This window comes from Gracilinanus agilis, chromosome 3 (assembly GCF_016433145.1).
Source record: "Gracilinanus agilis isolate LMUSP501 chromosome 3, AgileGrace, whole genome shotgun sequence".
NCBI lineage: Eukaryota > Metazoa > Chordata > Mammalia > Didelphimorphia > Didelphidae > Gracilinanus > Gracilinanus agilis.
The window spans coordinates 659,350,026-659,362,551 of NC_058132.1; the positions used below are offsets into that span (position 1 = coordinate 659,350,026).

At 46.1% G+C, this 12,526-nt stretch overlaps 1 protein-coding gene across 1 annotated transcript in view; it reads right to left on the bottom strand.

Moving 5' to 3' along the window:
• Positions 1-4,101: 4,101 nt before the first annotated feature.
• IFT80 (intraflagellar transport 80) overlaps positions 4,102-12,526 on the bottom strand; it is a 102,730-nt gene continuing 94,305 nt past the window's right edge. Inside the window, exons 19-20 of the mRNA XM_044667702.1 lie at positions 9,841-9,964; positions 4,102-4,889 (exon numbers count right to left, since the gene is read on the bottom strand). Of these exons, the coding sequence (XP_044523637.1) occupies positions 4,779-4,889; positions 9,841-9,964 (235 nt within the window). The 3' untranslated portion in view covers positions 4,102-4,778. The remainder of the gene's footprint in view (positions 4,890-9,840; positions 9,965-12,526) is intronic.

A 12,526-nucleotide genomic window follows, 5' to 3' on the forward strand; every position in this document is an offset into this window, starting at 1 on the left:
GCTATCATTTTAGCCAATCTGCTAGGTGTGAGGTGATATCTCAGAGTTGTTTTCATTTGCATTTCTTTAATTATTAGAGATTTAGAACACTTTCTCATGTGCTTATTGATACTTGATTTCTTCATCTGAGAATCGCCTATTCATGTCCCTTGCCCATTTATCAATTGGGGAATGGCTTGATTTTTTCATACAATTGATTTAGCTCCTTGTATATTTGAGTAATTAGACCTCTGTCAGAGTTTTTTGTTATATTTTTTCCCAGTTTGTTATTTCCTTTCTGATCTTGGTTGCATTGTTTTTGTTTGTACAAAAACTTTTTAATTTAATATAATCAAAATTATTTATTTTACATTTTGTAATTTTTTCTAAGTCTTGCTTGGTTTTAAAATTTTTTTCCTTTCCCAGAGATCTGACAAGTATACTATTCTGTGTTCACCTAATTTACTTACAGTTTCCTTCTTTATATTTAAGACTTTCACCCATTCTGAATTTATCTTGGTATAGGGTGTGAGATGTTGATCTAAACCTAATCTCTCCCATATTGTTTTCCAATTTTCCCAACAGTTTTTGTCAAATAGTGGATTTTTGACCCAAAAGTTGAGCTCTTTGGGTTTAACATAGATTGCCTTGCTGATGTCACTTGCCCCAAGTCTATTCCACTGATCCTCCCTTCTGTCTCTTAGTCAGTACCATATTGTTTTGATGACCCACTGCTTTATAGTATAGTTTAATATCTGGTACTGCTAAGCCACCTTCCTTCGCGTTTTTTTTCATTATTTCCCTTAATATTCTTGATCTTTTTTGTTCTTCCAAATAAACTTTGTTATAGTTTTTTCTAATTCAGTAAAAAAGCTTTTTGGTAGTTTGATAGGTATGGCACTAAATAAGTAATGTGCTTTAGAAGCTATTTAGAGCTAAAGAAATGTCATTTTCTAATTATTGTTGTCTTGAATGCTTTCTTTCTGGTGGTTTGAAGTATTTTTTTAACTCTGGAAGCTCTGGATTTTGGCTAGGATGTTTCTGTGTGTTTTTATTTTCTTTCAGAAGGTGATCAGTGAGCTCTATTTCCACTTTGTTCTCTGATTCTAAGAAGATCTAGGCAGTTTTCTGTTAAGATATCTTGAAACAGAATGTCTAGGTTCCTGTTTTGGTCTTGGTATTCAGATAATACTGAGATTCTTAAATATTTTAGGAAGGAAGGAAGGAAGGAAGAAGGAAGGAAAGGAGAGAAGAGGGAAGGGAGGAAGTAAGGAGGGAAGAAAAAAAGAAAGGCGGGAAGGGAGGAAGGAAGGAGGAAGGAAAGAAGAAATGAGGGAAGGGAGGAAGGAAGGAGGGAAGAAAAAAGGAAGAGAGGAAGGAAAGGAGGGAGGAAGGAGGGGAAGAAAGGGGGAAAGGAGCAAGTATTTATGAAACACCTACTATGTGCTGAGTACTTTAACAAATATCATCTCATTTAACCACCCTGGGAGGTAGGTGCCATTATTATCCCCATTTTAAAGTTGAGGAAACAGAAAGACAGAAATGAAATGACTTGCCAGTGGTCATACCAGTGTGTCTAAGGCCACATTTGAACTTAAGTCTTCCTGCTTGTGGGCCCTGAGCTCTCTGGCACCCCCTCATTCCTTTTATTAATGCTTACTTGTGTGTCAGGCACTATGCTAATCACTGAAATAAAAACAGAATAAAAAAGACAGCCCTGTCTTCAAACAGCTCCCATTCTAATGGAAGAAAAAGGGAACCACAGAGGGGTGGGAGGGAAGGAGCCTGAGCCATCGAGATGGAGATATCCACAGCTGGACATAGTTTTGAAGCTGGTGAAGTTGGACACAAGGCTGGGAGAGAAATGGATGAAGAATGACTGGGCTGGGCTCTCTTCAAAGTGGAGCCTTCTCCCATTCCCATTCCCCAGTGGCAGGACAGTCATGCAAAAGGATTTTACAGAGTGAGAAGGGCTCATCAGGCGGCTGTGATGAGGGAAATACAAGGATGAGACGGCAGTGGAGGCACGTTTTAGCCTGGAAAGTCAGGAACAGGCCGAGAGGGAAATTCCAACTCGGAGATGCTTGAGGAGTGAGAGGAGATGAAGGCCAATCCGCACCCTATCTAAGCTTGATGCCTTGAACCCTACTATTCAGGTGCTCCCTTTTGGGGGACAAGGGTCATGCTAGAAAGATGTGGAGTGACTTAGATTTGTTTCCACATGTCTTTTGATACAGACACTTAGCCATCACTAATTAAATATGGCAGCTCCACAAACCACCCAGCCCTCTGTGATATTATATACCAGTGATGGGCAACCTTTTGAGCTTGGAGTGTCAAAATTCGCCAAAAAACTGATCATCACTTGGTTAGGGTGTTGCTTCGAGAAAAAAGCCATAATTTTGCAATATTTATAGTTTAAATAACAAAAATGTATAATTGTAATATATAACTGTATTTAATAAACCAAAATAGGTAAATGGATATAGGTAGAATTGTCATCTCTAGTGCACAGAGTATCTACACTACAGCAAGCGTTTCATCCTTGGCATGCGGCCCCGAACTTCTCTGTATGTGGCCGCATGTCATTCACAGGTTTGCCATCACTGTTATATACAGTATTTTAACAGCACTCATTATCAGATTTTCAGAAAAGAAACCTACAGCTACTCAGCTAGAATATCTTAGGTTGGGGGCAGCTAGGGGCTCAGCGGTTTGAGAGCCAGGCCTAGAGACAGGAGGTCCGGGGTTCAAAGGAGGCCTCCCACACTTCCTAGTTGGGTGACCCTGGGCAGTGAGTTAACCCTCATTGCCTACCCTCACCGCCCTTCTGCCTTGGAGCCAGTACATAGTATGGACTCCAAGATGGAAGGTGAGGGTTTAAAAAATAAAATAAAATAAAATAAAAAGAAATGCCAAGAGAAACTCCCCAAGATATCCAGGATAAGAAAATATATTCATATTATATGATAGTTATCAAGGGCCCCAAAGATGCTGAGAACGTCTACATTATGCACAGTGAAAGAGGGGGCAGCTGTTCCTAGCTTGAATGGATTTCCTCAATGAATCAGATTAAGATCATGATAATAAGGCAGAATTTCCAGGGAATCTTGACCACGGCCTCTCTCTTCATCTCTCTCCCAAGAACCTTATAAAAATATACATTTTTATTTGGGGCACCAGAAAAAATGCCTGGTTATCTTCTGGAGGTTATTCTCTTACAGAGACAGTCTTCTAACACAGCGAATAAGGTGCAGAACAATCGGGAGACGATGGAGTTTTTCATTGGCCAACATATAAGAACACCAGATTTGGTTCGTTTTGTTTACTGACAGATATGTATAATAAGGGCAAGAATATGGGCCAGTATTACAGCGGATGGCCTAAATTTCCTTACTTAGCTTTAGTTCTGGCTTAAATCCATTTGTATGCCAGCCCAGAAAGAATTTTGGGAAGAAAGTGGGCTTCATTCCCCCAGCTTCTACAAAGCTTCTGTGAGTATTTTTTTTAAACTCTTAAATTCTGTGTATTGGCTCTTAGGTGGAAGAGTGGTAAGGGTGGGCAATGGGGGTCAAGTGACTTGCCCAGGGTCACACAGCTGGGAAGTGTCTGAGGCTGGGTTTGAACCTAGGACCTCCTGTCTCTAGGCCTGACTCTCAATCCACTGAACTACCCAGCTGCCCCTATTCTATGAGTGTTTTTGTCAGAAATCTCTGAAATGTGTTTTAGAGGCACCGTATCTCCTTGAGATGCTAAGTGGGAGGTATAAGAAATTTCTGACTCTAAGTCAGAGAGTTGTTTGGAATCATAGACTGCGATTAAGACCTGAATCTCCACTGAGGGGTTCTCTGCCTGGATTCTCTTTAGTTCTCCTTTACTTGGGTAGAATCTCTCACAGCTTTTGTTCATGACTAAAGAGTTGTCAGCTTTTATCAGGGAGGGACTTTCTCATCGGTGCACCNAATAAAATAAAATAAAATAAAATAATAAAATAAAATAAAATAAAATAAAATAAAATAAAATATCTCATGCCCCTTTCTTTGACGAAGCATCAAATGATAAGTAGAAATGTATTTTATTGATAAACTAATTTTTTATTTCATAAATTTATGAAAGGTGAAGAAATATTTGTTTAACAGCATTTGTAATCATTGCATCACATTTAAATTCTCAAAAGGTACAAAACTATTTAGTGATAACACAGGAAAAAGTATGTAAAGAACAGTTTCTATAAATTGTAACAACTGATAAACCATAATAATTCAATTGAAGAAAAGCTACTGTGATAGATGAATAAAAAACAATTCGCTGCAAGAGCCAGGTGGGTGGCACAAGCGCCAATTTCAGACGTCACCCATCAGGAGCTCGTTCGCTCACAGCCCTTTCCGCGCTCGGCCTGGCTCAAGCACAGAAACAGCAGCGGGAACATGGACGCCCAGGCCTTGGGCAACCGCTGGGCAGGCCGTGGGCAAGGGCAGAGCTGGGCATTTGGAGCTCGGGCCATCTCCCAGGCCCAGGTCGATGAGCCGCCAGCCCTTCCCACACCCCCATCTTCTTTTCTTTGCAGACTAAGAGCCACTGGGAGCTCAGTACAATTGGGGAGCCGAGGGAGCCGCTCGGAGCCTCCGTCAGGAATGGCAGCACAGGGTAGAGCTAAGGGCAACCTCCCCGGGGCAGGGAGGGCCAGGTGGGTGCGGAGGGACCATGACTGGCCAGGCACAGGCTGCCCGACCTGGGCAAGAGCTCCCACACTGACCCCATCTGGAGACAGGAAGCTACCACGGACAGCGACGGGGCACTCAGTGCTTGGAAGACAGGCTTTTGCCGGTGATGTTGGAGGATGACCTCTCCCGCTCTTTGGTGATCTCCATTTCGATCTTGGCTTTGATTTTTTCCCAGTCTACCTGCAGCTGAGGAAAAGGAGAAAAAGGCTCATTTTACCTTTGATGGCCCTTCCCTCAGGCAGCACACTGACCATCAGAGCGCAGGGCCTTTTCTTTTAAAAATGCTGTCTTTGGGTACAGCCGGGTGGCTCAGTGGAGGAGAGCCAGGCCTAGACTCAGGAGGTCCTGGGTTCAAATGTGGCCTCAGACACCTCCCAGATTTGTGCCCCCAGACAAGTCACTTCACCTTCATGGCCTAGCCCTGACTGCTCTTCTGCCTTGGAACCCAAACAGAATAGAGATTCTAAGGCAGACGGTGGGGGTTTACAAAAAGGCTGTCTCTGAGGGAGGCCAAATTGGGGGTCTACTTTTTCAGTGCTGTTGCACAGCAAGGTGTGATCGTACCTCAGGAGAACCCAGCTCTTGGGAATGACTGCTTTGTGTCAGGGGCTAAGAAATGTCCTTTTATCCGTTTTCTATCCCTTCCTCAACATGGAGGAAGAAAAGGGGCATTCATTGACTGGGCCCCCACAGGGTGCTTGGGGCTTTATTACCGCCTTTACGCCTCCCACCCGCCCTGGGCTGGCTCTTCTGGCCCGGCCATGCCCCGCACAGCACCGCCACGCTGGGCACTTTGTTCTGGGAGGACAACGTTTGGATGAGCTTCTCAGCTCTGGCAAAGGGACACCAAACAGGTCGTCACCCAGAGAATGCCGCCAAGGCTCGTTCAAGGCCGGGCTCTGCCCCCCGTCTGTTTGGACGGGAGCTCGGCTCACACTAGGACCGCTCCTTGCTCGCTCCAGCCAGAAGACGAGCACACAGGGCTCTCGAGTAGAAAGACTAAGAGATAAGTGGAAAGATGGATGGATAGAAGGATGGACAGACAGACAGTTTCTACTCCTATTTTCCACTTCTGAGGGTAGAGGCATGTTTGTCTATTAGGAAAGCATAAGAATTCTCTTTGCAGGAGAAAGGGGCTAGGCATTGGATTTACTAAGCTCTTTGAAAACCAAGATGATGCGGTTCTGTCATTCTGCTGCTTTTGTAATCATTAAGATCGTAATGACTTCCTTCTCTCAGACTTGCCATGGAGGACTTTAAAAATCTTGTCTTAATTCAGTCTGGGTTTTTCCCTGAAATTCATTTATTATGGAAGGCCATTGGGGGGACACCAAAGATTATTAGCTAAAAGACTTCGTGGGACAGGCTGCTGTGTCAGCATCCCCCACCATCCTCTTCAAGCTTCAAGGTCTAAGAGAGGCCATGAATTCACTCTGTTTTGGAGTCCCTAGATTGAGTCTTGGCCCAGCCTCAGAGGGACTCTGGCCCAGAGGGCACTAAGGAGGCCGAGCCATTCTGGGGTCAATCTGGCCGTCTGTGTCCTATCAGGAACGAGGCTAAAGCCCTAGATCCAAGCCCAAAGCGAGGCAGACTCCTGGTATGTGTGGAGGAACAGCCCTGGAGAGTGTGGACATGGGGAATGGACGTGTCACTGGCTACCCATATTTGGCTCCAGATGCAAAAATCTGGGTTAACTCAGTGCTCAGCCGTCTTATAAATCATTCCTGTACACACACATAGTGTGCTCATAGAACCAAGTTAAAAGTTAATCGTTTGGCCTTTTATGAGACAAATCGTGGTTTTCCTATTCCTTATACAAAATATATTCAATGAATGGGATTAGAAGGCTTCCATGACTCTTGGTCCTAAATATCAACTCACGGAAAGGTGCAACAAATGGTAAACTATTTGAAAGGTTCACTTTTCACTGAGATCAGAACAAATTTTTAAATAACAAAATCAGTTTTTCACATTGAGCAGAAATATTTGTGAGAGGGAAGCAAAGTTTGCTGAATCCTTGGTCTTCCTCCAGACCAAATCAGCTCACAAACGGTTCTGAAATGAATCCCAGTAAAACCCGTCTTAACGGTCCACTGGACCCCTGCGGCTCCCCGGAGGCATCGGTAACCTGCCCGCATGGACACGAGGCGGCCAGCGCCGGCCATCAGATGTGACAACACGACGGCTTACTCCGGCAGTTATCCAGTTTGACGCCGAAGAGCAGCATTGACGCTCATTTGAGCACACGCCTCCGCCTGGTTCAGGACTTCTACAAAAACCGATGTGCCTGCACGGCCGGACTAACAGTTACGCCCATCTAAAGCTTACACAAAGCCGGGAGTGTAAAAGGCCGACAGGTGGCGGCACGCTGGACCCTCTGGGCCGTGGAGTCCTGCATCCCTGGGTGCACCCTTGACTGGGAAGGTCACTTGAGACAATGAGCGTGGCGGCCGAGCGCAGGAGGGAGCAGGGGGCACCTTGAGGCGGCTGCACTTGCCTCATGTGGCGTGGCAGGGGCATACCCGGGGGCCCGGGGAGGGGAGACAGCAGCTGTCGCAAAGGTAGAAACAGCAGGATTCGGTAATGGGGTGGGACGTGGAGTAGGGCTGACCGAGGCTGTAAAACCCCGGTGGACGGTGGCGCCCTCGATCCTCCTGGGCTGGGCTTTGGGAGTAAAGGTCCAGCTCCCCGTCCACTGTGGCCTGTCCATCCCACCCAGCCCAGGGACGTCCTGCACACTGCCCCCAAGCTCCCTTCGGGCGCCTCACGGAATGCTCTCAGGGCCCCCGAGCACTGGCTGCTGCCTCAGAGGCACAGTGGGATGCAGTGGGACGCAGCAGAAGGGTCAAGGGTTTGGAGGACACACGTGGACGAAGTCGTGCCAGAGACGAGCCCCGCACAAGCCCCACCACTGGCTTTCACAGGGATGGCGGCGGGATGGAACCTTCTTCTCACGCTCCGAGTGGCCTTTGGGATCAGGCCGTCACTCCCTGGGGTGACTCTACGGATCCCCCTTTGGACCATCATTGAAGTCCCTGGAGAAGGGAATCGTGCTGATGGTGAATTCTGGAGAAGGAACCGCTATGGCCACACACCTTATCTAGGACTTGACGCTTTATAAAGGGCTGCTCTCATCCCTCTTTGAAATAGAAAGAAAGGGGAGACGGCGTGCCAGAGCCCACGCATGAAAGAAGCCCCGGGACACTGTGGGGCCAACACTCTCCCCACAGAAGCTCCCCATCCTCAGCCCTAGCCTAGCAGCCGGTGCTGCGGACTCTACAGAGGAGAGCGGGCTTCAAGAAGCAGCTCCTTCACTGGCTCTCAGAAAGCGGTGTCAGAGGCGCCCTCTCCTCCTCAGATGTCCAGGAAACCCTCCGCCCGTGCCTCCTGTGACAGCAAGCATCCTCCTCCCCATCATCTCACGGGTAGCTTTTCCATGTACGACGGATTACTCTAGACGGCTTCTCAGAGACAGTTTTTGGAACAGACCTGTCTGAAAGCTAATTTCGGAATCATTTGTGCTTCAATTTGGATTCTAATAGGAAAGAATCTTCACTTTTGACTTCCAAATGGAGTTGGCCAGCATTCTAGGTGGATCAAAAAGGAAGGATGCTCATGTCCTCCAAGGAGAAACTTAATACTCCAAAACAACGATGATGTAATTGCCAACTTTCAGAATATTCTCTGCAACTAAACACAGAAGATCTCCCAATATCTATTCGGTTTTGGACAATCAGAGTCAATCCATTCAGGTTTGGCTGCCTCAAATGTGAAGGGAAGCACAAATTCAATTTTACCTCAAGCCCATTCCAGTATGTCGCCTTCCCGCTCCCACAGTCCCCCTCTGCTCTGGAAAGAACAATCCAATCTGCTCCATTGTTCCCAGTGAGGACATGGGTGACTATTCCCTGTGGAAAGTATCCCCTTCAACAGAAATCCTTTCCATGGTGGACACTGAGTAGGAGAGGGCGATGGCCTCTGCCACTGGCTGAGTCTCTGATCACTTCCCCCTTCGAAAGAGGAGCTCCATTCAGCCCAGGAGGAGGGAAACTGGCCTAGCTAGGAACCAGGAGCCCCAAGAGGTGGAGGGATCTCCGGCAAATCTCATTTGAGGTTTCTGGGTCTTAGTTTCCTCCACTGTGACATGGGGAGGCAGAGAAGAAGACATGAAGTCTGAGATGGCTCCTAGTTCTGAAATTTTTGTGAAAAAGCAGGAAGTTGAAACATAATGGTGGAAAGAATGAACATAAAACACAGTCTTAAAAGACAAAGAGACTGAAAATACTCAAAGATACTCTTTGTGTTAAAGTTCCCTCCTAACATCTCATCTGACTTACTGATGATAATACAAAATCAATACAAGCCTTGATTCTCAGAAGTTCTATATTTCCAAAGGATCTGTGGTGTTATGAATCAGAAAATTAAAAAGAATGGATGCTTCTGCTAGAGAAAATACAATTTCCTGGAAGGCAGAGACTGTCTTCTCTAAAGGGCACAACATAATAGTCATCATATTTATCTAAATATAGTTTGCACACACTAAATTGGAATCTCTTGGAAAGGAAAAAAGTAACACAAATTATAGGGGGCATGCAGGTGGTGGGAGCGCGCTCTCCATTCAGACCAAGAGAGTAATCAAGTGTAGACAATGATGGGAAAGCATAATAGTGATGCTTGTAGGACTCCTCTATTCCCCTCCTGGGTTAGGTCCCCCTTCTGGCCTCCTCTTCCCTCCAGCCAGCAGGCCTGGGCATTTTCTGGACTTCGTGGCACTGTAGGGTAAGGGGGAACTCTGTTTTCTTAGGAGGTGGCCTAAGGGTCTGGATCCCAAGACCTAAGCCTAAGGGATCATGTCAAAGGCCTCTGAAGCCACCTCGAGGAGGTCCACAGACACAGGTTAATGACAAATGAAGTCTAGAGGTGGCTGGTGGATGATTGAAAAAAGGAAGATGAGGATTCGCCCCAGGATAGCAGAGATTCTGGAAGTATCAGGCCCATGACATCATAAGGAAAGACTGTGATTAAATTTAAGAACTATTCCAGTATGAGGTATGAAAGTTCTTTTTAACACAATTCTCACTTACCCGATTACTTATCAGACATTATTGTTGGTGTTTCAATGCGTACTCATACTTACCCCTTCTGCATACTGCAAATAGCGTTTATTAGTTTCCTGTTTCCCAAACGTCTCCAAAAACTTTTGCCTGTATGCAAGAACTGTGTCGACGTGTGTCTTGTGCTTTACAGCTAATTCCAGGGCCCTACAGGAAGAAATCGAGAGGATGAAGGATGAAGGGCCTAGGCTTAGCCTGCCACAGCGCCCCCCCTCCCAACCCCTGAAGTTTTCATTTTGACTTTCAGCAGTCAGGAATCTGCCACTCTTCTGGATCACATTTCGTATACTTCCATGTAAAAAATTATTCATTCAATTTGGGCAAATTTCAAAAGTCAGTCAAAGATTTCTCCTGTTGAGTAGATAGCTGAACTCTAAATTCAGGGTTGTTTTTTGTTTTTTTTTTATCACTACAGCCATAACTTTAAAAAATCAACATCTTGCTTTCAGTGTACAAATGCCACAACAATTGAGCAGCAGCTTCAAAACCTTGTTGGAAATGGGCAAATTAAACTAATTTTTATATGTTTTAATAGGTTCAACTAGACATTGCAAAAAACATACTTCTAAAGCCTCGTCTAAATTCTTTGAAAAAGAGTGAATAGCCACCATGTTATTCCAATCACCAATAAAATTCTTTCAAGTTTCTTTTCTCATCTAGCATGTGTGAATACTCAAGTTATTTCTCTAATATTTTATTAAACAAAAAAAAAAACGAAGAGCTAAATGGATCCTGGGATACTAGATTGTGAACTGCAAGGGACCTTAGAAGGTATAGTCAATAGACGATCACTTTACAGAGGAGAAAACTGAGGCTCGGGGAAGTTAGGAGACTCCTCTGAGGCCACCCAGGGTGTTTCAGAGGTGGGATCTGACCCTTTGTCTGGGCCTGGATCCACATTACAAATGGTGCCAGCTCTGTGCAAAGGAAAGCATCAATGGCAGACATGGTGGCTCTCGCCTTCTCAGTCCAGTGTTGTTTCTACTCCACCACAGAAGCAAAGCTCTCATGTCAGAGGAACTGGGATCAGGTCTCGTCTCTAATGCTTTAGAGGTTCTAATAACTGTGTGACCCTGGGCAAGTCCCAGCCCCTTTCTGGGACTCTGTCTCTCCATCTGTAAAACAAGGGACTTAGACAGGAAGACCTTGAAAGCTTTCCTTCACCTCTAAAATTCTGTGATGTATGATTAAAAAAAAACCAAACACTTATGAGATGCAAAGAAACAAAGAGCTGGCTCCAGAGATGGAGTCTATAGAAGATATGCAGTTGCTAGGCAACCCACTAACTTAAAGATAAATCTAACTAAATGCCCCCAAATCAGGGCATTTCCTTAGTGAAATCTGGATATGTTTTAGATTCAGTTTTATTTTATCTCCAGGTGCACATTCTCTCCTTCCCATTTCCCTCTTTCCAACTGAGAAAGTCAAACAAATTCCTGCACTGGCCCCATCCCCACACGTGCCTCCTTCCTTCATCCTTTCTTACTATCCGTTGCTTTGGAAAGCAGGGCCAGACACGTAAAGCACTCTCATTCATTCACCCAACATTCATTGGATGGGCAGGAGGCTGCGCAGGGGGAGAAAACAAAGCCGACACAAGATGATCCCCATCCTCCTGAATAAACAGAGTGGAATTCCAAGGCATCTGATTTGGGAACTGCAACGGTTCTCTCTCACCTCCACAAACCCTGACCTTGTCTTTCCCTGCATCCAACCCCTGAGCCCTGGGGAAGGGGGGAATAAAGGGAAAGGACGGTCCATGAAGTGGGCAGCAGGGGCTGCGATGGGGAGACCTGAGGCCTGGGATTCCCGAGTCTCGGGGGCTCGCTCCCAAGCTGTGTCCGTTGTTTCAGAGGATTGTTAGGGAGGGAGTTTTGAGAGAACAAAGTTTCATCGGCAGCCGATCAATCCTCTAGACCAGAGGGAGGGACTGAAGGACGGGCCTGCCTTCCTGGAGACCAGCATCTCCTTAAAAAATGGGCTACTTTGTGTGATGTGGAAACAAGATGTCCTTCTCACGCCGGATTGGGCTACCACAGCACAGGTTAAACGCTGCCAGCAGGGACCGCTCGGTAGGGTGCTCTCTAAAGCCTGTATTGGGGAGACGACGGCACCTTCCCACTTTCACCCCAAACTGTGAGAGTCACAGAAATGGTCTGCCTCCGGGTCTAAAATGGTTATTTGGCAGCCAGACAAAAGTGGCCTTGGGTCCCACCCATCGTCCTCGTGTTCGTTTTAATTGGTTGTATATAAAGTTATTTCAAAACATGATCTTTTAAGTACTTGCTCAAACCCAGGCGCTTTGTTTAACCTAGACAAAGTCACGGCTCGGGGACGTGTTCCAGAACTGCTCCTCTGCAGCCCCCTGGCCCGTCTCGGGGCCTCTGAGGCAACACTCAGCCCTAAGCCTGCGTGAGGGGCAGAAGCACCTGCCGGAAAGGAGCAAAGAACCGGAGGCTGGGAAGGGGCCTTGGAAGGGTCTCTTCATCTCATCTGACCTAGTCACTTTGGAGGCCTGGCTGGGGGGGCCTCCCTTGCCTCTAGTGCCACCATGTTACATGGATCTAGGGTGAACTATTAGGTGGTGTGGGCAAACCTCTCTGTCTCTTCTGCATCAAGGAAATGAGAGGTTTGGACGAGATGACTTCAGAGGTCTCCCCTACACTCTAAATATAGCATTCTGAGGTTTTTGTTGGGTTTTTTAACAAA